Source organism: Mauremys mutica, chromosome 15 (assembly GCF_020497125.1).
Source record: "Mauremys mutica isolate MM-2020 ecotype Southern chromosome 15, ASM2049712v1, whole genome shotgun sequence".
Taxonomy (NCBI): Eukaryota; Metazoa; Chordata; order Testudines; family Geoemydidae; genus Mauremys; species Mauremys mutica.
The window spans coordinates 26,384,984-26,410,084 of NC_059086.1; the positions used below are offsets into that span (position 1 = coordinate 26,384,984).

General features: G+C 45.3%; 1 protein-coding gene across 3 annotated transcripts in view; it reads right to left on the bottom strand.

The window, feature by feature from the left end:
• LOC123350323 (butyrophilin subfamily 2 member A1-like) overlaps positions 1-14,726 on the bottom strand; it is a 31,666-nt gene extending 16,940 nt beyond the window's left edge. The window contains exons 1-5 of one of the 3 annotated variants that reach the window (XM_044988847.1): positions 14,625-14,726; positions 13,035-13,082; positions 8,202-8,276; positions 5,842-6,120; positions 2,170-2,268 (exon numbers count right to left, since the gene is read on the bottom strand). In XM_044988847.1, the coding sequence (XP_044844782.1) occupies positions 2,170-2,268; positions 5,842-6,120; positions 8,202-8,274 (451 nt within the window). In that variant the 5' untranslated portion in view covers positions 8,275-8,276; positions 13,035-13,082; positions 14,625-14,726. Of the gene's footprint in view, positions 1-2,169; positions 2,269-5,841; positions 6,121-8,201; positions 8,277-13,011; positions 13,083-14,624 lie in introns of all 3 variants that reach the window. The other 2 variants (XM_044988849.1, XM_044988848.1) reach the window with 2 other exon arrangements.
• Between the last annotated feature and the right edge of the window lie 10,375 nt (positions 14,727-25,101).

A 25,101-nucleotide genomic window follows, 5' to 3' on the forward strand; every position in this document is an offset into this window, starting at 1 on the left:
CCCCCAGCGTCGCAGCCGGGGCTGGGCGAAGTGGCCCGAGCCACCCAGGGACTGCGGCAGGTCGGCCAGGAGCAGCAGCAGCAACAGAGCCATAGTGGGGACCGGTGCCTGGGGCGCTGCCGTGCGGGGCCCATGTCCCACTCTCTGGGGCTCCGCTCCCTCTGGGGCTACCTTGCCCTGGTTCCTCAGCCCTCTGCCGGGCGTTCCCCCAGTTCTGCCATCCCAGGTCCCAGCTGGTCCTGGAGGCGGGAGCCCCAGCTGGAGGGACCCTGGGCTGAGGTGTGGCCCAGGAGCCCCGCTGCTTACCCCGACCCTGCCAGTGCTGGACCGGCTGGAGGTGAGGGGGGAGCAGGCAGAGTCAGCACTGGTGAGGAGGGGGAGCCCAGGGCTGGGGCAGCAGGGGGTGTGGGTGGAGGAGGGGGGAGAGTCCAGCACTGGGGCAGCAGAGGGTGCGGATGGGGTGGGGAGGGAGAGCCCAGGGGTTGGGGCAGCAGAGGGTGCGGGTGTGTGTGGGGGGAGAGCCCAGTGCTGGGGTGGCAGGGGGTGTGGGTGGGGGGAAGAATCCAGCTCTGGGGTGGCAGGGGAGTGCGGAGGGAGCCCAGGGCTGAGGTGGGAGGCAGGCAAAAAATTTTTTGCTTGGTGGGGCAAAAAACCTAGATTCAGCCCTGGTTTAGTGTCACAAGTTATGAAGAATGGTTGGGATTTATGATATAGTAACAGGTAATACATATGTTGTAGTTGTTTTTTCCCTTCCTACATGTTGTTCGACATCTACGTGCCATGAGACTGTCTATACCTCTCTGTTCTCATGTATTACAATTGTCTAAATGTAATAAAAATAAAGTAAAAAACCCAGCATGGTGGTCAAGGTCATCTGCCATTCTGTGATGCTATGAACCTGGTGGTAGAGAGGCTAATCATGTAGAACTCTTACAGTTGTTACTACATGAAGGGTTAGATTCACAAAGGGACTTAGGCGCTAACTGCCACTTTAGGCACCTAAAACCCAGAATCAGGCTCCAGTGGGATTCACTAAACCCCTGCTCAGCTGCCCCCAAACCTGTTGGCACCTAAACTCACTCGGCGCCTAAATTTTTGCAGTCAAACTTCCCTCAGCACCAGGGAAAGACAGATGTTCCTCTGCCTACCTCACATGCAGGACCCAATCTGGTGAGCACGTTCAGAGCTCACCTGTTGGATCAGACCCTCTCACCGGCCCGGCCCTGCCCTCCCCACCTCCACATCAGGGGGAATTGGATTTAAACAGGGTTCTGCTACCTCTCAAGTGAATGCCCTAACCAGTGGACTATGGGAAATCCTGAGATGGGGCACACTCAATCTCTCCCACTGAAGCTGCTTCACTTTGGATAAATAATAATAAAAAAGTCATTGGAGTGGGGGGAACTCATCCTTGGGTCTCCCATCGCTCCAGTGAGTATGCGCTCCACCAGGCTACAGAATCATTCTCATGCTTGCTTTATCTCTCTGGCCCAATGATTCTTTTATTTTTTAGTCTACAGTGCAAGAGCTTCAACAGGAAAGACTGAGAAAGGATCACATCACAATATCCTATAGCTCAGTAGTTAGGGCATTTCCTGGAGAGGTGGCAAATCCCTTATTCCCCATCTGGTGTTGGGGGGACTTAAATCATGGCTCTCCAATATCCCACATGAGTACCATAGCCACTGGGCTAAAAGTTACAATGGACCTCCTCCCTCCAGCTTATTGCTAGCATGGCGAAGGCACATGACAGCCAGAAAGAGTTTGGAGCTGAGAATGATAAACAGAGAGAGGTGCCTCCCTGAAGCCTGTATTTAGGCATTTATCTCCCAGTGAAGATTGGCTGATTTAGGTGAAGATATATGCAGAGGGCTGGCTTGTGTGAATCCCATTCTAAGGTGCCTACCTCCGTTCATTACACAGGGAGCTTGGGCACCTCACACATTTGTTAATACCATTGATTATCCAAGCACCTGAAAGTTAGACATTGTGAGCGTCCCCTCACCTGTATCTTTATGAATCTAGCCCAAACAGCCTCACTGAGCAATTTTGGATGGTTTGCATGGGGGCTGTACATGGGAATGAGTCAATCTTCTACCCAAGTTCTTTCATATCACAGTGTTTAGACTCTTTAGTGTTTGCTGAAATAACACAAATAGGAAAACTTACTTTTCAGCTTATAAATCGCAGCGCTAACCAGGGCTATGCTAATCAGCAATATCACAATGAAGGCAGTCATCCATGGGGAGGTGGCAGGGAAGAAAACATCTGCAAAACAGTTCACAATGTCCATTATTCTTTCATGTCATTCAGCTTTCCTTTCAAAAATGACAAAACTAAATTAAATCTTCATGAGAAGCAGGTAAGATATGAGTCGACAGTATCAGAGGGGTAGCTGTGTTAGTCTGGATCTGTAAAAGCAGCAAAGAGTCCTGTGGCACCTTATAGACTAACAGACGTATTGGAGCATGAGCTTTCGTGGGTGAATACCCACTTTGTCGGATGCATGTCGACAGTGTGCCCTTGTTGCCAAGAAGGCTAACAGCATTTGGGGCTGTATAAGTAGGGACATTGCCAGCAAATCAAGGGATGTGATCATTTCCCTCTATTTGACATTGGTGAGGCCTCATCTGGAGTACTGTGTCCAGTTTTGGGCCCCACACTACAAGAAGGATGTGGAAAAATTGGAAAGAGTCCAGCGGAGGGCAACAAAAATGATTAGGGGGCTGGAAGCACATGACTTATGAGGAGAGGCTGAGGGAACTGGGATTGTTTAGTCTGCAGAAGAGAAGAATGAGGGGGGATTTGATATCTGCTTTCAACTACCTGAAAGGGGGTTCCAAAGAGGATGGATCTAGACTGTTCTCAGTGGTAGAAGATGAGAGAACAAGGAGTAATGGTCTCAAGTTGCAGAGGGGGAGGTTTAGGTTGGATATTAGGAAAAAATTTTCACTAGGAGGGTGGTGAAGCACTGGAATGTGTTACCTAGGGAGGTGGTGGAATCTCCTTCCTTATTGGTTTTTAAGGTCAGGCTTGACATCCTGGCTGGGATGATTTAGTTGGGTACTGGTCCTGCTTTGAGCAGGGGGTTGGATTAGATGACCTCCTGAGGTCCCTTCCAACCCTGATATTCTATGATTCTATGAGATCTGAACTCTCTCTAGGACATATTGAAGGCACTGTCTTATGCATGAAGGGGTGGATTTTCATTGAAAGGCTATACGGTATTCCCTGTGATATTGTGAATAGTTGCTATAGGTCCCAGATCCATCCCTTCTGAGAGACAGGGTACGTCTACACTACGGGATTATTCCGAATTTACATAAACCGGTTTAACAAAACAGATTGTATAAAATCGAGTGTGCGCGGCCACACTAAACACATTAACTCGGTGGTGTGCGTCCACGGTCCGAGGCTAGCATCGATTTCTGGAGCATTGCACTGTGGGTAGCTATTCCGTAGCTATCCCATAATTCCCGCAGCCTCCCCCGCCCCTTGGAATTTCCAGGTTGAGATCCCAGTGCCTGATGCGGCAAAATCATTGTCGCGGGTGGTTCTGGGTAAATGTCGTCAGTCACTCCTTCCGCTGGGAAAGCAACGGCAGACAAGCATTTCGTGCCTTTTTTCCCTGGACTGCCCTGGCAGATGCCATAGCATGGCAATCATGGAGCCTGTTTAGCCTTTTGTGACTGTCACCGTATGTGTACTAGATGCCGCTCACAGAGGCAATTCAGCAGCGCTACACAGCAGCATGCTTTTGCTTTTGCATGATAGCAGAGATGGTTACCAGCCATATTGTACCATCTACCATGCCATAAATTGGTAATAAGATGATCGTGGCTACCAGTCCTTTTGCACTGCTCCATCTGTTGCTGTCATAAGTGCCCCTGGCTGCTCTTAGCCAGGGGCGCAAAAGCCAAAATTGGGAATGACTCCCTGAGTCAATCCCTCCTTTTTGGTATCTAAAAATAGAATCAGTCCTGCCTAGAATATGGGCAAGTGTACTAGAGAACCACTGTATCATAGAACCAGAGAGCACAGCTGCTCTGTGTCAGATCCTGCAGAAATTATGAGCTGTATGCTATTCACAGGGGGTGCTCCTGCAACAACCCCACCTGTTGATTCTGTTCTTCCCCCAGCCTTCCTGGGCCACTGTAGCATTGTCCCCCACTTGTGTGATGAAGTAATAAAGAATGCAGGAATAAGACACAGTGACTTGTTAGTGAGATATGAGTGGAAGGCAGCCTCCAGCTGCTATGATAGTCCAGACAGGACAGTAAGGAGTGTGGAGGAGAGGAGCCCAGCATCCCTCTGCTAGTCCAGGGGCAATTGAATCTTTTTTTTACACATGAAGGGTGGGGGCTGACAGAGCTCAGCCCCCTGTTGCTATGATGACGATGGTTATCAGCCATACTGTACCATCTAACAGGAAAAATTAGGGCCAGGCGCCCTTGATAGACCTCACCGATGCTAGTATGCATGGTTACCAGTCCTTTTGCACTGCCCCATGTGCCAATAGGCTGATGACGAGGACGGATACCAGTCATATTGCACCATCAGCCACCCATGGTGGGGGGGAGCAAGGATGTTGGTATTGAATGCTGCAGCATCGGGTCTATCTGCAGCATTCAGTAAAGATAGGGTGACATGTTAAAGAGTCAAGAGAGGATTGTTTTCCCTTTCACTTCTGGGGGTGGGTGGGGGGGTGCGTAAATTGCCGAGCTATGCCCTGACCCACCGCGGACACTGTCAGCATGGTTACCAGTCCTTTTGCACTGCCCCATGTGCCAATAGGCTGATGATGAGGACGGATACCAGCCATATTGCACAGATGACAGAACAAGGAGTAATGGTCTCAAGTTGCAGAGGGGGAGGTTTAGGTTGGATATTAGGAAAAACTTTTTCACTAGTAGGGTGGTGAAGAACTGGAATGGGTTACCTAGGGAGGTAGTGGAATCTCCTTCCTTAGAGGTTTTTAAGGTCAGGCTTGACAAAGCCCTGGCTGGGATGATTTAGTTGGGTTTGGTCCTGCTTTGAGCAGGAGGTTGGACTAGATGACCTCCTGAGGTCCCTTCCAACCCTGAGATTCTATGATTCCATGATTCTATGATATCTGATGTCTCAGTCCTCATCCTCAGGGGAAACCTGCACAACACCTGCAAAAGACAAGCCTGGGAGTTTAAATTCATAATTTTGCTAAACTCTACAAATCATGGACTCAGTAAAGACACTGGACTTATGGCTTATTACAACAATCTGTAATCCACTAACCCTCTTTCATCCTATGACTACAGAGGTACAAACTACCCATGTTACCTTGAATGATCTCTTGCAACATGTGTTAATTCCATATGGTAAACAATGTATTCCATATTGTTTTTAGCTGAGACTCTCTGAGTATCTTTTGGACCTCTGTATAAGCCCCAAATCTTGTCTTTTTTACCAACAGAAGTTGGTCCCATAAAAGTTGTTACCTTGCCCACCTGATCTCAGAGAGAGAGTGAGAGAGACGGCATTCTCCATCAGTCTGTTAAATAGTGAAATTGTCAAAAGACACTGCTGCTCACTGGCAGAGTTAATTTCTACCAAGCAACTCCACACATAGGACGAGTTATTGTTATATTTATTAATAATAATACTTCAAAGAATTTCACTTTTTACCTATAGATACTTGCAAGTGGTGGTTCTGTATTAAAAAAAAAAATTAAAAAAAGAGGAAAAGCTCAATGAAGATGATTTCTGGGAGAGTTGGGAATTGTGTTCATCTATAAGATTTGAAATCATTTTGAGACAACCTGTGTTTTTTCCTCCTGGGAGACACTGATACAAGTTCTTATTTACCTGCAATTACCACTGTAGATTCGGTTGAGGTCTTTAGCACGTTATCGATTATGTTGCAGGAGATGGCATTGTCAGATCCTGATTTCAGAAGGATCGAACTTTTGGCACTAGTCTCATCTGTGTTGGAGGTTGGGGTGATGGGACTTCCAGTAAGATTGTGTCCTTTACTGTCTGTCCACAACACTTGCACATCAGAAAACCTCCCCTCAGAAAAACAGGTGACTTTGATCCCATTGTCCTCATAGTTGTTCAGGACAATCAATGGTTCACGGCTGTTACCTATAAAGATAAGAGACACATAATCTGTTGTGGGGTCCATGCACTCCCAGTGGTTTGTCTATGTCCCTCTCTGCAGCTACAGTTTGTGAAGAAGTTTTGGAATTACATGGTCCTGACTAGGCTGCATAGTCATGATTCCAACTTAGATTCAATTGTGGGCCTTTTGATATGCACCTCTACTCCTAAATTTGGTTAGGAAAATTGGCCTGGCCTGAAAATGGCAAACTCCACTCTGAAAGTGAAGGAGGATAGCTCTCCATAGTCTGCACAAAACTGGTCAAACTATATTTGAAATAAAGGCCACTGAAGACTATCTGGACTTCAAATGATAATCAATGTCTTACATCTTTCTGGCTCTTTCTAGCTCCAAAATGACTTGTTACTAGATCTGGGTAGAAAAGAGTTTTCCCATCCTGGGAAATGTTTAGGTGTCTGAACTTTTTTTCTCTGCTAGATATGGGGGAAAATAATATTCGTGGGGGGAAATGAAAATGTTTCATTTTGATCATTTTCAAATGTTTTATTTCGATTCCACATAATCATTGTAGCTTTCAGTCCCAGGATATTAGAGAGACAAGAAGGGTGAGGTAATATCTTTTATTGGATCCAATTCTACGGGTGAAAGGGACAAGCTTTCAAGCTTACACAGAACTCTTCTTCACCTCTGGGAAAGGTACTCAGGGTGAGTACTTCTGAAAAATTGCTCTGTGTGACTTGAAAGTTTGTCTCTCTCACCAACAGAAGTTATTAATAAAAAGATATTACTTCATCCATCTTGTCTCTTGCTTTGATTGTGACTTTTTTGAGGGTGGAGTAAAATTTTTGTTAGTCTAATAAGGATTCAATTTCTAAACAATAATGTTATTTTGAATCAGACAACTAGAACTGATGCTGGTTCTTGAACAGTTTGAGTTTTGATGAATAAGTACTTTTCAGCAATAACAACAAAGTGTCATCAAAAAATTCCCAATGAGCTCGACTTATTATTACGTGTTCTAACTTTCCATATATGTCAGTGTCCTTGAAAATAAAATACAGGGCTGCATTTGAAGACAATAATGTGTAAATAAACAAAGTTAGTGACCATTGTATCTAGATAAGTGTGCATATGAGAGAGAGAAAGAGAGCATGTGTCTTTCTAATTGCTAGTTGAGGATTAGAGAAAATATAAAGGTGCGTGCAAGCTGTAGCAATCCTTTTTTCAGCTTACGTGACTCCTCCTAGCCAGTTGGGCTCCATCTCATACACTTCTTTCCACTTCTTGGAAAGGAGAGGAGCAAAGGGCTCAGAGATTCAGGAGAAGTATCTCTTACACATACCCTGGACCACTAACCAGCTGGTAACCACTTGGTCTGCAGCACATTGCCTGAGAGGGCTGTATAGTTTAATTCTCTTTGTCTGCTATCTCCAGTGCAAACTGCACCACATAATGTGATACAGTTAAGGGCTCTACTCATTCTTTGAGCTTCAGAGAAAAAGGAGAGGCAGCTGGGGACTTCATGAAGTTCTTAACTTCCACATTAGTCTAACAGAAAAAAAAAGTCCATGAAATTGACAACAAACAATTCCCTTAAATGTAAGTCAGTGTTTCTATGTGTTACATTCACAGCACACAAATAGTGAAATTAGATAAAAACACATAAAATACCCTTGCAGGAAGGTTGCAAGTTTGCACTATGTCTTAGAATTCAGGACAAGAATACACAAGAACCCAAAAGCACACAGAGAGAAAGCAGGCTGCTCCCTGAAACACAGAGGCCCAACAAACCCCACCTTGCTTGAGGCTGGCTTTCTGCAGACTGCCTGCTGCTAGACCCAGATCACACACTTCCCTACAGAGCCTACTGCCTGCAAGCAGGGCCAGGAAAAAAACCCTGAAACTCAAAGTGATAGCTTACAATTTTAACCGATTTTTAATACCCCCACCATTGAACATTAAAGACCAGCTATGCCTCTAACAGTATGGAAATGAACAGTTATGGGAGGGGAGATAAAAATTCAGATAGGCTCACAGTTTCTGAAATTAGTATGTGAGTGCAAACTATCGCTATGCATAACAAAAATAAATACAGTGAATTTACCTGCAGTGAAATGGAGGGCCAGCGCTAGCACCAGCATCTGAATGGCTGCTGTCCAGGGAACTGAGAAACCCATTGCTATGAAACAGAAAAGCACATTCTGAAGACCCAGATATGATACAACAGAAATAACCTGGAAGTTCAATAACCAGGAACACAAACCCCACGGCGTCTGGAAATGGGAAGCTCTGAGTTCAGAGACCTCAAATGTAAAATAGCTCAGTGTACATGAAAAGAAGGATTGACACAGGGTGACACTGATTCTATTTTTAGCATGGCAGCGCAAGCCCCATTCTGACGACCTGGGCTTGGAGACTCGCTGCCAGGGCTGTATAGATACATGGGAAAGAGGCCAATACCCCTGTGACTAGTTAGCTGTCCCTACCTGGAGTTAAGGGAGAGCACTTGAACTTTATGTAGGGAAGAGTCCTGGTCAACTGGGGAAGTGAACCTGCAGAGGGTGGATGGCTGTGTGGGCCCTGTCTGAGCAAGAGACAGGGAGCTGCTTGGTGCAGGGAAGTTCAGGCAGGGAGAAGTGGGGAGCTGCTGCCTAGAAATGTAGGCCACCTGAGCTCCAGGGGAAAGACCAGTGGCCAGGGCTGAGAAACAGAGACCTCAGGAAGGACAGGCTGTGCCCAGTAGGAGACTCGGGCAGAAAAGACTTTACTTTGGGTTTGACTTTGCTTTGGGTTTATTTTGTATTAAATATACCAGTTCCCAAGAAAGGGGGTTGTTCTTGAATATAAATCTCTGTGGATGATTCCTGAGGCCCTGAGAGAAGTGGGTACTGAGGCTGGGTGCCTATGGTGCATCTTCCTGCCATGAGGGGGTGTTCCAAGATGGCAGCCCTATGACAAGGATTAATAAAATTATTTAAATGCCTGTCATAACGCTAGTGCAATTGTGCCTAAGGCATAGTTTCATTCAGTACAACCCCCATGGCTATCCATGAGCTGTGTCCTCCACTGGCCCAGCTCCGCTGTTATTATCAGTGAGCCTGTGCAGCTGGGAGCAGAACTTCACCTGTGCAATTGTGCCTAAGGCATAGTTTCATTCAGTACAACCCCCATGGCTATCCATGAGCTGTGTCCTCCACTGGCCCAGCTCCGCTGTTATTATCAGTGAGCCTGTGCAGCTGGGAGCAGAACTTCACCTGTTAGCTTAAAATCACTAGATAAATTTATAACAAATTATTTAGATTGCGAGCTCATTGACAGGTTTCAGAGTAGCAGCCATGTTAGTCTGTATCTGCAAAAAGAACAGGAGTACTTGTGGCACCTTATGGAGACTAGCAAATTTATTTGACCATAAGCTTTCGTGAGCTACAGCCCCACTTCATCGGAGTGTTCATAGGAGGCTTCTGACCTGATCTTTAAGGGCCTATGTTTCTGATTAATGTAAAACCTATGTGCTAAGCAGTAGTGTAAAGAGATGACACCAAAGATTAAGTATTTCAGACTTTGCTATAGGTTTTAAGATTAAGAATTAGCATGAGGCCTACCTGAGGCCTGGTTGTTAGCAAAGGCTAGCCTATGTGCTTGACCGGGGTGATGGAATTTAATAATATATGCTTGGCACATGTTAAATAAACTGCCAAGGAACAAGTACACCACAAGATTGCAGAAAATAGTAGATTTGTAGGTCCTTTTGCAATAAGGTAATTATGAATTTAACCACATTTGACATATCAAAACTATCGGGGCATTGATTGACACAAGTGAGATATTAACTGGTGGAAGCTTCACTATGGTTAGCTGGAATACCACAAATGGTTAATCAGAATACCATATATGTGCAAGAGTCAAATCCCTATCAGATATGAGCTCAAACGTGTGTGGATGAATAAAACATGACTTATGAGGAGAGGCTGAGGGAACTGGGATTGTTTAGTCTGCAGAAGAGAAGAATGAGGGGGGATTTGATAGCTGCTTTCAACTACCTGAAACGGGGTTCCAAAGAGGATGGATCTAGACTGTTCTCAGTGGTAGAAGATGACAGAACAAGGAGTAATGGTCTCAAGTTGCAGAGGGGGAGGTTTAGGCTGGATATTAGGAAAAACTTTTTCACTAGTAGGGTGGTGAAGACCTGGAATGGGTTACCTAGGGAGGTAGTGGAATCTCCTTCCTTAGAGGTTTTTAAGGTCAGGCTTGACAAAGCCCTGGCTGGGATGATTTAGTTGGGTTTGGTCCTGCTTTGAGCAGGGGGTTGGACTAGATGACCTCCTGAGGTCCCTTCCAACCCTGAGATTCTATGATTCTATGATCCAGCCTGTTGTTGGGACACCAGGGATGACTGAATGGTGAAAGCCTGAGTATAAACAACCCTCTTTGGTGATTTCCGCTTCCTTTTTCATCTATCTTTGAGGTTTAACAGTCTCAACAATGTTCTGTGTGTGTCAGCATTGGGAATTGTTTTATCCTGTATCAGCCATGAGGCTGTACCTATGCAGGACCCAGGGGGTTATTTTCTTATACTTATCTTGCTAGATTTCATTTTTCTATTGTTTCAGTTATACTTGTCTGTATTAAATCAAACTTATAAGGTATCTATGTGTGTCCCACCAATTTCATCTTTTTTATTAATTTTAAGTAACCGCCTGGATAAAGAACCTGTTATTAGTATCAAGTGCGTTTGAAAACCCAAATTAACCAAGGCTTCAGACTGCTTTTTATTTTATGTTTGTACAGCACTTGGCACAGTGGGGTCCCAATCCTGAATGGAGACACTGGGTGAAACTGAATGCAAATGGTAAATAATAACAACAACAATAAACTCTCCTGATGCACAATGGAAAAAGAAAAACTAGGAATTAATGAAAGCAATAGCGAGAATGATTTTAGTTCCTTTAAAGATAACATGCATTTACCTCTTGGTGGATGAAAGAATAATTCTATTTGCAAATGACTAAATCCTGACTCAATTTCCCAGTGAAGCTGATGGGAGTTTTGTCTCTGTAAGGTCTGAATAAAGAGGCCTTCATTTGGCCATAGACATGTTACAGATACAAACTTTTGCATGTGACTTTCACAGAAACACACTTACTCTCTGAGTCTCTTCTCACTTATAGAAGTTCATACCTTTGTCACTCCCTTCATTACACTGGAGCTACTGATGGTTTACTTTGGTGTAAACGGAATCAGAATCAGGCTGTTACACCATAAATAAAAGGGCCAGGATGCCACTAATGCTGAATTTCTGGAGTGGCTCAGCACATTTAACTCGTACTAGGTTTCCAAAAGTACTCAGCTCACAGTTAGGCACCCAGATAAAGGCCAGATGTTCAAAAGGGTTCAGATCAACTCCCACTGTGACATACATTGCCAGATTTTCAGAAGAGCATCACATTAAAGATGATTAAAAAATGGAATTGTTGTCTCATGGGAAAATCTGAGATTTGGATATTTGTTTTTCACCCTAAATTGGAACAAAAAGTGAAAATATTTAAACTTTTAAAAGAATAAAAAGTTCTGAATTTTTTTGATTTGATGACATCGAAATGTTTCATGTTGAGTCAGTCTGAGTGCCCAGTGTTGTAGTTCAGATGCCTCATGCCCCAGTCTCCTCTATGGACCACATCTCCCATGATTCATCAGGGTCTTGGGACTCTCCCATGTACATATCAGCAGCTCAGGGGATCCACTAGTGTCAACCCAACCCAAAACAAAATGATTCATTTCAATTTTTCTCCACGGAAAATTAAAAATAAATAGGCAACACTGATATTTTTCTATAGATAATTTAAATTTCACAGAAAACATTTTCTATTGGAAAAAACAATTCAATGGAAAATTTCCAACCAGCTCTCTTTAGCAGATAGGGTGCTGAGACCCTTTAAAATCTAGTCGCTTATGTTGTTGCTTAAATTAAAGCTGGTTTCATTTGAAAATATTGCCCTGCTTGAAAAGCACTTTGAAAGCTGGTTCTCAGCTCCTTAAGGAATGGGGGCCTTGGATGTATACATTGCATGCTAGAGAGATCTATCACAACATTCACAGCACTTTCCATTGGGGCAGATTTAAAAACACAATGGCGCACCACAACAAATCACTGATGTTTATCACTAAATTCAATTTTATCTGGAAATGATTGGTTTTTTTTCAATCTTAGATCAAGAATGGAAATTGAGAAGGGCTGATTCCATGCAGTCTTAGAGTTGGGCAGAAAGTGGAATTTTTCTCCAGCAGGAAATTTTGCCGAGGAGAACTTGGGATCCAAGGTACCAGCTCCTTGGCACCCTGTGTACCTAGAAGACAGGCAGGCAGCTGATGGACCAGGAAGGTGGGTGAACTGGCTGGGAAATAGACAGGTTTCAATCTCCATCATAATCAACATGTTCCACGGGAACATGAAATGAAATGGCATTTTCTGGCAGAAAAATGATCCATCCTGAAAATATCTAACCAGCTCTAGTTAGTATTGAGGTAGTTCTAGGGATAAGAAATCCCACCACAAAACCATTGTCTAGGAGCCTTGTCTTCTCAAATGCCTTACGATGGTGGTTCATGGACTGGGAAGAGCATTTCCAGCTGCTCCATGGAGCCGCTTCTGTCCGCACAGTGACGGATCTGCCACTCTCCAGTGATGCTGCCTGCTAGTTCTAGCCCAGTCCAGAGCTTTCTTAAGGTTTCTAGAGGCCGCTGTTGACCTGCTAAATGAGGAAAAAGCAATAGCTTTTCTGCATGCAGCACAGTTGCCTTATGTCTTTATCAGGTGCAGTATTGCTAGCTCCGAGAGTTCAAAAATCAAGGGACTGGATTAAAAATTATGAAATTTTAAAAATAATAATAATACATTTGGGGTTCTTTTTATTCACCTTATGTTTTTGGAGAAGCTTACTTGTTTTAGGAAAGCTGAGATCCTCACATAATCACAGGACTCCAGGAGCTGGAGATTTAACAAAAACACCAAAATTACAGGACTAGTGATAAAAATCACAAGAACTGGTAACACTGCCAGAGGTCTCTGGTGAAAATTCTATTGTGATCAAATTCACTGATTACACCTGCATTAGAGAGGCAGCAGCAAACACACAAGAGGAGCAGAACAGACAGTTGACCTGGTAAGAGTGAAGCATCAGGGAATGCAAGCACTTGGAGGGAGAGTTGTTAGAAATTAAAGCAAGAAAACAATGTGTTTAGAGTAGCTGGATTTTTCAGTGGGGACTGGGGGAGTGAGATATCCAAATCCCACTGAAATTCAATTAGAGTAGGGTGCCCAAATCACTTGGGCTGCTTTGCAAATCCCAGGCTTTGTGTCCTAAAGATACTCCTTCCTGTACCCAAGCCAGAAGGAAGTCATGGAATCAGGATTCAAAAACGGCACAAAGTGTCTCTAAAAGGGCCTCTTGGTTAAGAACCAGCCCACAGTACAAACACATCTGAGAAAAGCTGGCTTAAGCAGCACATGTGTTCCTCCCCTGTGGGGAGAGTGAAGGTATTACACCAGGGATTCTCAAATTCGTCACACCTCTTCTGACAACAAAAATTACTACAAAACCCCAGGACAGGAGACCGAAGCCTGAGCCCACCCAAGCCCCTCAGTCCAGGATGGGGAAGCCAAAGCCCCACTGCCCATGTGTGTGTGGTGGCGGGGGGTGGGGGGGTGGGAGAGGGGGAAGGGGCTAAAACAGAAGACCAAGGGCTGCAGCCTCAGTCAGGAGGCCTGTAACCTAAGCCCCACCTCCCAGGGTTTAAGCCAGGGGTCGGCAACCTTTCAGAAGTGGCGTGCCGAGTCTTCATTTATTCACTCTAATTTAAGGTTTCGCGTGCTGGTAATACATGTTTACATTTTTAGAAGGTCTCTTTCTGTAAGTCTATAATATATAACTAGGCTATTGTTGTATGTAAAGAAAATAAGGTTTGTAAAATGTTTAAGAAGCTTCATTTAAAATTAAATTAAAATGCGGACTATCCTGGACCGGTGGCCAGGACCCGGGCAGTGTGAGTGCCACTGAAAATGAGTGGTGTGCCGCCTTCGGCACACATGCCATAGGTTGCCTACCCCTGGTTTAAGCCCTCAGGCTTCAGACCCAGCCGGTGGGGCTCATGCTTAAGCTTCAGCAAGTCTAAGCAAGCCCTGGTGACTGCACACGAATGCGGTCACAACCACTTTGGGGTCCCAATCCACAGTTTGAGAACTGCTGTATTACACTGATCTCCAGTGATCTTTCTGGGCTGGCATGCAAACACTGATACTCGGCACAGGGCAGGTCCAGTTAGGTGGATAAAGAAAGACAAAGGAACTAGAGGACTGACCCTCTCGACAAGAAGAAAAGCTGGAAGATTTTCCCAGGGGAGGGACTGAATGGAAATGCCAAAACAGAACAATGCAGTCCCAGCATCCATCAGCACGGAGCTGGCCTGGCTCTGAGCAGCACCCCGAATATTACCAAACACAGCTGAATTTTAAGTAAGAAGAATGTCCTACCTGGAGATTTGGGTCCAGTAAGTCTGAGTACCTGGTGGCGCTGGTTATGGCTGCCTGCTACCTTTGAACCCTGGGACTGAGTAATTGCTGTCAGTGAAGCCAGAGCTGGCTTTTCCCAAAGTTATCTATTAACTGAGGAGTGAAAATCGAAAGCAGCTTTCTCAGTGTGGGGGGAAGGGAGCGGGTGGAGCTGTGGGTTTATTGCTCTTTATGGGACAACTACTCTATCCCTCTGCTAAACTAAAGTAAACAGCCCTTAGGTTCCTTTGTAAATACCAGCCTAAACCCCATGCACTGCTTTTAAAACATGTCTGAACGGGATTAGAAGGGCTGGGTGAAATTTTTTCAAATTACAAACTTTTTTCAGTGAAAAACAGACAAGTTTGTAATGAGGAAGGTGAATATCTTTTTTTTGTTTTAAACTTCCTCTGAATCTCATCTAATCTTTTCCTTGCCACTGCAGGGACAGCAAGTGTAGAGATATGTTTATAAAAGATAATTATTTACAGAGGCTCCCTCATAGGGACAGGATTAGGACTACAGGAATTCTGAGCTGTCCCCTGGAAGCACAGGTGCAGAACTCAGGGTACGTCTTCACTACCCGCCGTATCGGCGGGTAGTAATCGATTTCTCGGGGATCGATATATCGCGTCTCATCTAGACGCGATATATCGATCCCCGAACGCACTCCTGTCGACTCTGTAACTCCACCAACCCGAACGGTGGTAGCGGAGTCGACATGGGGAGCCGCGGACATCGATCCCGCGCCGTGAGGACGGTAGGTAAATCGATATAAGATACTTCGACTTCAGCTACGTTATTCACATAGCTGAAGTTGCGTATCTTATATCGATTTTCCCCCGTAGTGTAGACCTGCCTTCAGTGTAGCCGTGCACAGAAGTTCACCACAGACACTCTCAGGTTTGTTTTAATGAAAGTTTTATTCTTTTCTCATTCACTGGTTTGTTGTTTAATGAATCCCAAGAACATTCCATAGTATCAGAAGTGCTGAATGAGAAAGAGATTGAGGTCATTTTGAGGTTAACTCCTTTGTTTGAAACTGAAAGCAGAGAAAATGGGAGCAGGCAGAGCGTCAAACAGAAAAAGAAACAAACACTTTTGTATGTATTGTATGAGCACAATAATTGACTAGCTTAAGAAGGGAAGAAAGCCAAACCTGGATGTGTCGCAACCTGCATCCAGTCTGTGAATGCCAGGCAGTGTTGCAGAACACAAGACAAAAATTCTGATTTGAATTGTATTTAGCAGCCACAGAGGAGAAAAATAATAAAGTGAAATCATCAATTTTTTGCATGTTTTCAGGGAGGAAGCATTGGATATTTATAACACATTTAAGTTTGAAGAAGGTGAAAGCATGAAGTTAAGTAAAATTCTGACTAAATCTGAGGAACATTGCATGCCAAAAAGGAATGCGAGCTTTGAGAGAGACATTTGTTTTACATGCATGAACAACATTTATGCCACCATAGAACAATATGTCACATGATTAAGGCAAATCAGTAAAACCTGTAACTTTGGTGAGCTGACAGAGTGTCTGATCAGAGATAGAATCATTTGTGGCATTAAAGACAATGTGCTAAGCAGGGCCCGTGCAATCACTAGGTGAACTAGGCAGTCACCTAGGGTGCCAAGTGGTTGGGGGCGTCCAGGGCCCTCCTTAGGCATAGGCAGCTGGGTAGGGCACCTGAAAATTTGGGGCACCACTGGGTCATAGTGTCCACCATACTAGTTTTCCTATCCCTGTTCTGACCCTTCCTGCAGACTCCTTGTCTTCCTGGGAAGGGGATCTAGTAGTTAAAAGAGAAAAAGCCTCCAGTCTGCCAGACCTATTAGCACAACACTGAAACTGTTAAAGAGCCATTCAAGGGGTAATGAAGTCATTTAACAGGCCTTTGCCAACCTCCATGTATATACTATCCAAATTTCTGAATGTACTGACAAAAACAGTTGTGCATTACTGTAATATTTACTCAGAACATGTTATTCTACAGGACCCTAGTTTAAAATTTGCTTTAAAATATTTCATTAGTGAGTTGGTGAAAATTATAAAATCACATCTCTAAAAAAATCCTTGCATAGATTTTTAGATGCACAATCATCTTTAGCTTTAAATGCTTGGAACTTCAGACATATGGTTTTTTAAATAAATTCTTCAAAAGACCACCCATATCTAAAATATACATTTTAATTACTATAGTAAAAAAACTTACTTCCAAAGTCTTCCTGTCCTTGCATTTCTCCCTTCACCCCCTCTTCCCCCCCCCCCACTCCATTGAAGAGAGCCCTTAAAGGGACAACAGCCCTTTACTCCCAGATAGCTGGACAAAGAGTTTCCCTTTCTTTACTTCAGACTATCTGATGAACTAGCTTTAAGAGAACCCTCCAGCAAAATCAGTATCTTTGTAAAATATAAAATCCTTTGTTATGCCTAAAATTTTTGGAAACATATTTTTTAAAGTTGGTGAAATTTCATAAATATGTGTGTCATGGAGATCACACACAGTAAATTAGTGTTCCCTTTTTCTAAAAGCAATGAACATTGTTATGAACACACTAAACCTCTGTGACCGATTAAAATAATGTCTGTTTCAGTGAGTTAAATATGTAATAATCTGGAATGATTACTTTATGAAGGCTTAAGAGTACATTTAAAATATAAAATCAGCTTAGAAATACTGATTAAGAAAATGTAAAACAGAGAAGAGCTGCATCATGTATTCCATAATATTTAATGTTTTATTCAGCAAGACAGCTTACTCACCCTTACTACAAAGTTTTTGCAAATAAACGTCTGACAAACTTCAGGGCATATAAAAAAACCTGTGACTGACATTTTTTATTCCCAATTTTATTGCTTTTAATTAGGTACCTTCTGCACGTCCATTCTGCGTGAGGCAGAGGGTACAGGTGTCTCTGCAGGGAACTGTGACTCTCCACCACCGTGAGGTGGGCCGAGCATCTTGTTATTCTTTCTGCCTTGTCCCTCTGCCCCTGCCGGGCTACAAGCTCAGGCTGCCATGGGGCACAGGGGCACCAGTTTAATAATACTGCATAGGGCCCCATAAATCCTAAGGACACCCTGGGGCACCAAAAAGCAGTGCCCTGGCTCGGCAGGAAGGATCTGCCTTCTGGAGGCACCGGAGAGCGAGTGTTGGCTTGTGGGGGCAGTGAGCCCCAGCCATGGAGGAGCCGGCACGGCGCAGGGGGTCAGGAGCCCTGCAAAGGCGGCGATGCCGCTAACAGGGAGCAGCCGTGCCCCCCGCCCCTCCTGTCCAGGTTGCAGCCTGGTGCAACCCGGGGGGCTCCTGCGGGCTGCAGCAGATGCATGTGGGTAGAGGCCTCGCCGCGCTTGGGGTCTGCAGCTCCCGGGCATGTGAGCCATCACCGCCGGGGCGTGGGGCCCTGAGCCTGATCTGAGAGGGGCAGAGGTGGTGGCGGCTCATACTTCTGGGAGCTGCAGAACACAAGCACAGTGAGGGGGGAGCCTGGGGGTACATGGAGGCCACCGCCCGCATGCATCTGCTGCAGAAGACCCCAGGAGGGGGGAGCCAGGCCGCAGCCTGGGCAGGAGGGGCGGGGGTGTGTGGCTGCTCCACGTTAGTGGCACCGCCACAACCTTTGCAGGGCTGCTGCCCCCCTGTGCTGCATCGCCCCTGCATTCTGGGTGCCTCCCCCCGGCTTCCGGTGCCTCCGGAAGGCAGCTCCTCCCTGCTGAGCTGCTGCAGAGGGCCAAGCCCGGCAAAGCCAGTGAGTGGACTTGGGGCGGGGACCGCCGAGGTGGGGTGGGGTGGGGAGGGCTCGCAGGGGGGCTGTGCACCCTCCAGGGGAGTTCAGCGGGTGGGGAGGGGGGAACCTGGTCTTGGGAGCAGAACCCGGGTAGGCTGGCCCCTGGGCAGGCTGGCCCCTGCGGTCTATAAAGGCTCGTTGGGATTTGCCCCTCAATGAACCGATGTGCGGAGGGAGGGGGAGGGCACACAAGGTGGAAGTTTCACCTAAGGCACAAAATATCCTTGCACCGGCCCTGGTGCTAAGAGAAAGAGACTGCTCTGTGAAGATTTCACTTTAGAAAAAGATCTCCAGATATGCAAGGCAGCAGAAACTGTGCCCGCACAAGCCAAAGAGCTGAATTCACTAGAAAGGCTTATCCACATACTAAGTACAAAACATAGCCAGAAAGGTCAAATCAAAAAGTGGAAAACCACTGCTGGTGGGGAGACAGGGTACAGACGGTTATGTGGAAGGTGTGGAGAACAACATGGCCCAAACCAGTGTTTTGCATTGGGGACACCGTGTCATAAATGTTGGGAAAATAATGTCCCAAATGCAGAAAAGTCAAGTGCCTGCAGTTGAAGATAATCTGACTGAGGAGTTTTACATAGACGTGCTGGGATCAAGCAAACAGGGTGGGAGGGACTGGATACTGGCTATGAAAGTGAATGAAACAATTATTCCACTCAGGCTGGATGCAGGAGCTCACGTTACTATTCTGTTTGAACAAGATTATGAGCGATTGAAAATAAGACCAAAACTGGGACCAACGTAAATAAAAGTAACTGGTTATTCTGGAACAAATATACCAGTGAAGGGGAGGTGCATTGCTAACATCAACTATAAACACAGCGCATACAGGCTCCTATTTATTGCAGTGCCAAAGGAAGTGACACCAGTTTTAGGCCTGGCTGCCTGTGAAAAATAAGATGGATGCTCTCACTACAAGATCATACTGAACCTGGCTACGAAGCACTCATTCAGAAATACCATGATCTGTTTTAAGGGTTGGGTTGCTTGAAGGCTGAACATAAAATCCAGGTCCCTCCCATTATCCATCCTTGTAGAGAGGTGCCATTTACACTCCATGATAAACTCAAGGTTGAGTTCACAAGGACGGCAGCAATACCAGTAATACAAAAAATTGATGAACCAATGGAATGGCTGAGTTCACCAGTCATTCTAGAGATAGATAATGGCCAGCTACACTTATGCTTAGACCAGGAGTGGGCAAACTACGGCCCGCGGCCGTATCTGTCCCCTCAGGGCTTTGGATCTGGCCCACGGGATTGCCCCCATGGCACCATGTCCCTGGGGCTCCAGCGTGGGTGAGGGGCAGAGGGCTCCATGCACTGCCTTTGCCTCCAGGCACCGCACCCCGCAGTTCCCATTGGCCGGGAACAGGGAACCACTGCCAATGGGAGCTTCAGGGGAGGTACCTGGAGGCGTGGCAAGGGCAGCGCACAGAGCCCTGTGCCCCCCTCTCTCCCAGGGGCCGTGCAGGGACATTTGCTGGCCGCTTCCTGGAGCAGCACGCTGCGGGGCCAGGGCAGGCATGCAGGGAACCTGCCCTGGCCCCGGTGCACACCGCTGCCACCCAGGAACCGCTTTAGGTAAGTGGCACTGGGCCAGAGCCCAAACCCCTCCTTCACCCTGCCCCCCAACTCCCTGCCTGAACCCCACGCCCCTTCCACACCCCAACCCCCTGCCCTGAGCCTCCTGCCGCACACACACCCCTCCTGCACCCAAACCCCCTGCCCTGCATACAATTTCCCCACCCAGATGTGGCCCTTGGCCCAAAAAGTTTGCCAATCCCTGGCTTAGACCCTAGAGACCTCAATACAACTATAAAGAAAGAACATTTCAAACTGCCAACCAGAGAAGTGATTATGGCTCAATTTGCAAATGCACAATATTTCAGTAAATTGGATGCTCCTCAGGATTTTGGCAGGTAAAATTAACTGAAGAAAAGCTCAAAACTATGCATATTTAATACGCTATTTGGAAGATACATATTCTTATGCCTACCCTTCAGCATAGCTTCAGCACCAGAAATGTACCACAGAGCCACATGTATGATCTATGAACATATTAATGGTGTTGACACCTCAGTGGATGATATCATCACCTGGAGCACAACTAAAAAAGACCAGGGCTGTAGACTCTGGGAAGTCTGGACTGCAACCATATTACAAACCTGAAACTAAATAGGGAGAAATGTGTTTTAGGGAGTTATGGAACTGAGTTTTGTTGGAGATATTATTTCCAGCAAAGGTGTAAAACTTGATGAGAGGAAGGTTTCAGCCATTGAAATGATGGCACATCTCCAGTCAAAGAAGCGTATCTAATAGTTCCTGGGAATGGTTAATTATCTTGGAAAATTCATACCTAATCTATCTACTGAAGCAGTGGCTTTGAGGCAACTGCTAGAAAATAAAAATGAATGGTACTGGGGTGCAGAACAGGAGGAATCATGGGAAGGTTTAAAACAACAACTCATACAAGAGCCAGTGTTGAATTTCTGTGCACCAGGCAGGCCTATTACAATTTTACAGAAACATGAGGATTATTGGCAAACCGTGACATATGCATCCAAATCACTGGTTGGTCTGTGTTATACAGGAGGTCAGACTAGATTATCACGGGGTCCTGCTGGCCTTAGAATCTATAAAAGAGAAGGGTGGAGGGATAATGCTCCTGTCTGAGGAGACAGGGCCTTAAGTGCTGGTATCTCTGGTTGAAGTCTTCAGTGCAATGCTGGGAATTCAACCACACCTCTGACATTACAGTTTTGTATGAAGGTTGGGAGTGTCAAAGGAGCATGTAGGATTTAGGCACCAAAATTGGAAAGGATTTGCTCACTGACCTGGTCTACACTACGAGTTTAGGTCGAATTTAGCAGCGTTAAATTAAATTAAACCTGCACCCGTCCACACAATGAAGCCATTTTTGTTGACATAAAGGGCTCTTAAAATTGATTTCTGTACTCTTCCCTGATGAGGGGAGTAGTGCTGAAATCGACATTGCCGGTTTGAATTATGGTTAGTTTGGACACAATTCAACATCCGGGAGCTATCCCACAGCGAACCATTGTGACTGCTCTGGACAGCAATCTGAACTCGGATGCACTGGCCAGGTAGACAGGAAAAGCCCTGTGAAGTTTTGAATTTCATTTCCTGTTTACCCAGTGTGGAGCGCTGATCAGCACAGGTGACCATGCAGTCCCAGAATCAAAAAAGAGCTCCAGCATGGACCATACGGGAGGTATTGGATCTGATTGCTGTATGGGGAGATGAATCGGTGCTATCAGAACTCCGTTCCAAAAGATGGAATGCCAAAACATTTGAAAAAATCTCCAAGGCCATGATGGACAGAGGCCACAACAGGGACTCAACACAGTGTCGCGTGAAACTTAACAAGTGTACCAGAAAGCCAAAGAATCAAATGGACACTCACGGAGGGAGGGAGGGGCGACTGACGACTGTAGCTATCCCACAGTTCCAGCACTCTTCGAAAACCATTTGAATTCTGGGTTGAGCTCCCAATGCCTGAAGGGTCAAAAACATTGTCACGGGTGGTTCTGGGTACATGTTGTCAGGCACCCTCCTCTCTCCCTCTGTGAAAGAAACGGGAAAAAATCGTTTCTTGCCTTTTTTCACTGTCACTGTATGTCTACTGGATGCTGCTGGCAGATGCGGTGCTGGAGCACTACACAGCAGCATCCCCTTGCCTTGCCTTGCGGACAGCAGACAGTGCAGTATGACTGGTAGCCGTGGTCGTCATCCCATGGGCGCTCCTGGCTGGCCTTGGTGAGGTTGGTCGAGGGTGCCTGGACAAAAATGGGAATGACTTCAGGTCATTCTCTCTTTAAGTTTCATCTAATGGAGATTCAGTCCTGCTTGGAATATCATGCCATCTGGAGGTTTCTGCCTCAGGCTGCTCTCCCAGTCGGCAGCACCTCACAGTTGCATCTACCCCTGCCTACCCCTTGCTCCCATGGCTCATGAAGCCTGGACAGTAGTAAGGAGCAGTTCAACTATAGACTGAGCAAGTGCAGAATGGTGGTTCACTCTACTTCCCTGTAAACCCTCCACTCCCCCCTTTGATCTCTGCTTGCGGAGGCAATAATGTCATTGTTGTTTCAAATTCATGCATTCTTTATTACTTCATCACACAAATGGGGGGATAACTGCCAAGGTAGCCCGGGAGGGGTGAGGGAGGAGGGAAGCAACAGGTGGGGTTGTTGTAGGGGTGCACCCCCTAGAAAGGCATGCAGCTCATCATTTCTGCGGGATGTCTGGGGCTCTGACCCGGAGCAGCTGTCTGCATCCGTGGTTCTTTAGTAGGCTTGCATTAGACAAAACCTGGGGAGACATTCCCATTCTTGTCCAGGCGTCCCCGACCAACCTCACCGAGGCCAGCCAGGAGCATCCATGACAGCAGCAGATGGCACAGTATGACAGGTAACCATCTTTGCCAACTTGCAAAACAGCAGACGTACAGTATTGCTGGTAACCATCTTTGTTAACTTGCAAAGGCAAGGGGATGATGCTGTGTAGCGCTGCAGTACCACATCTGCCAGTAGCGTCCACTAGACATACTGTGACAGTGAAAAAAGGCTGAATGGTCTTCATGGTTGACATGCTATGGAGTCTGCTTGGGCAATCCAGGGAAAAGGGCGCAAAATGATTGTCTACTGTTGCTTTCACAGAGGGAGGAATGACTGACCACCTTTACCCATAACCACCCGTGACAAATTTTTGGCTCCATCAGGCATTCAGAGCTCAACCCAGAATTCCAATGGGCAGTGGGGACTGAGGGAAGTGTGGGATAGCTACCACAATGCACTGCTCCGAAAGTCGACGCTTGCCACTGTACCATGGACGTACACCGCTGAATTAATGTGCTTAGTGTGGACTCATTGACTCGGCTTTATACAATCTGTTCCCAAAAATCGACTTCTATAAAATCGGAGTAATTTCGTAGTGTAGACATCCCTGAACTAGAGCTATGCAGGAAACAGATTCCTGTTCCTCAAATATTTTTAAGAGTTCACAATTCTTTTCTGTCTTGAATTGAGAAAAAATGTTGAAATCTTGAAAAAATTTTGTGTACAAAAAAAATTTTGTTTCAATAATTTCAAAATGTTTCCGTTTTGAAATATTTTCTAACCATATCTTTAGTCCAGTTAGCTTAAATTTCAAAACACAAAGCCACTTTGGATCAGAAAACCAGAATTTTTCATTTTGAAAACATCAAAATGAAATATTTTAACAATTTCAAATGTGCACCCCTAAAACAGCTTTTTTTTTAAATTGAGAGATTTGTCAACTCAGAACCTGTTTCACAAATAGTTTTGTGTTATGTTAACAGCCCACGCACACAGAAGTTAGATTACAGATACAAATCTTATTGCTGGAAGGTTTCAAAGTGACTTTATTTAGTAGCTCTATTCAGAACGATAACATGCAAGAACCAAAAACAGAGAGAGACAAAGCAGGCTGCTCTCTAAGGCAGTGAAGCACAGCTCACCCCATTTTGCTGTAGGCTGGTTTTCTCCAGACTTACCTGGATAAAATTATTTCTTACAGAGTCCCCTGCCTGCAAGAAGGACCAGGAAACCCTCTAGCAGTTACAGTCACTGCCTATAGTTCCAACAAAATTTTCAAATACACATTTTGATTTCAATTAAAAAAAAGATTTATCAAAATTTCCCATATACATCAAACTCCTTTAGGCTCCCTTGAAACCACAGAGCAAACCCCTGCACTGCATTGGAAATCTTACCCAAGGGAATTAGCTATGTAGGCTCCTTTGGCCCTTATTCCTATTATTAGGGAGGAGTAATGTGGTCATGGGTGCAGCACGGTGGCACCATTTGAGGCAGCATCTAGCCCCAGATTTTAATGGGCACTAAATACCTAAACACCTTTGAGGACCTGGCCCTGAGTGACAAGGTGAGAGATGCTTTATAAATCAGATCTGGGAAAAAACACTCAAATTATTTTTATGAGAAATTATGATTTTTTTCCCCACAAATATTTTTCAGAATTTCAGTAGAAATACTGAAACTCCCAAAGATTTCACACACTCTCTCTCTCTCTCTCTCTCTCTCTCTCTCTCTCTCTCTCTCTCTCTCAGGAAAGAAATATTTAGTTTCTTGGGAAAATGCTGTGCTTGAAAACAACAGTTGTTTTTTTTAACCAAAATTTTTTCACTTTTACATTTTTCTATCCAAAAAAGGGAAAATCTCTACCTGAATTTGGTCAAGAAGCCATTATGAAATATTTTAATGTAAATGTTTTGTTCAGCTGTCCTAGTGATTGCTAAAAATACCTTCCCTGGGTTTATATTAGGGAGACAATAAAACTGTCCCTTCTCTCTGATAAATTCTTCCTAAACTAGGGTGACCAGGTGTCCCGATTTTATAGGGACTATTCTGATATCAGTGATGTCAGGGTTCCCTCCCCACTCTGAACTCTAGGGTACAGATGTGGGAATCTGCATGAAAGTCCCCCTAAGCTTATCTCTACCAGCTTAGGTTCGAAACTTCCCCAAGGCACAAATTCTTCCTTGTCCTTGGAACAATATTGCTACCACCACCAAGTGAGTTAGACAAAGATTTAGGAAAAGGACCACTTGGAGTTCCTGTTTCCCCAAAATATTCCCACAAGCCCCTTCACCCCCT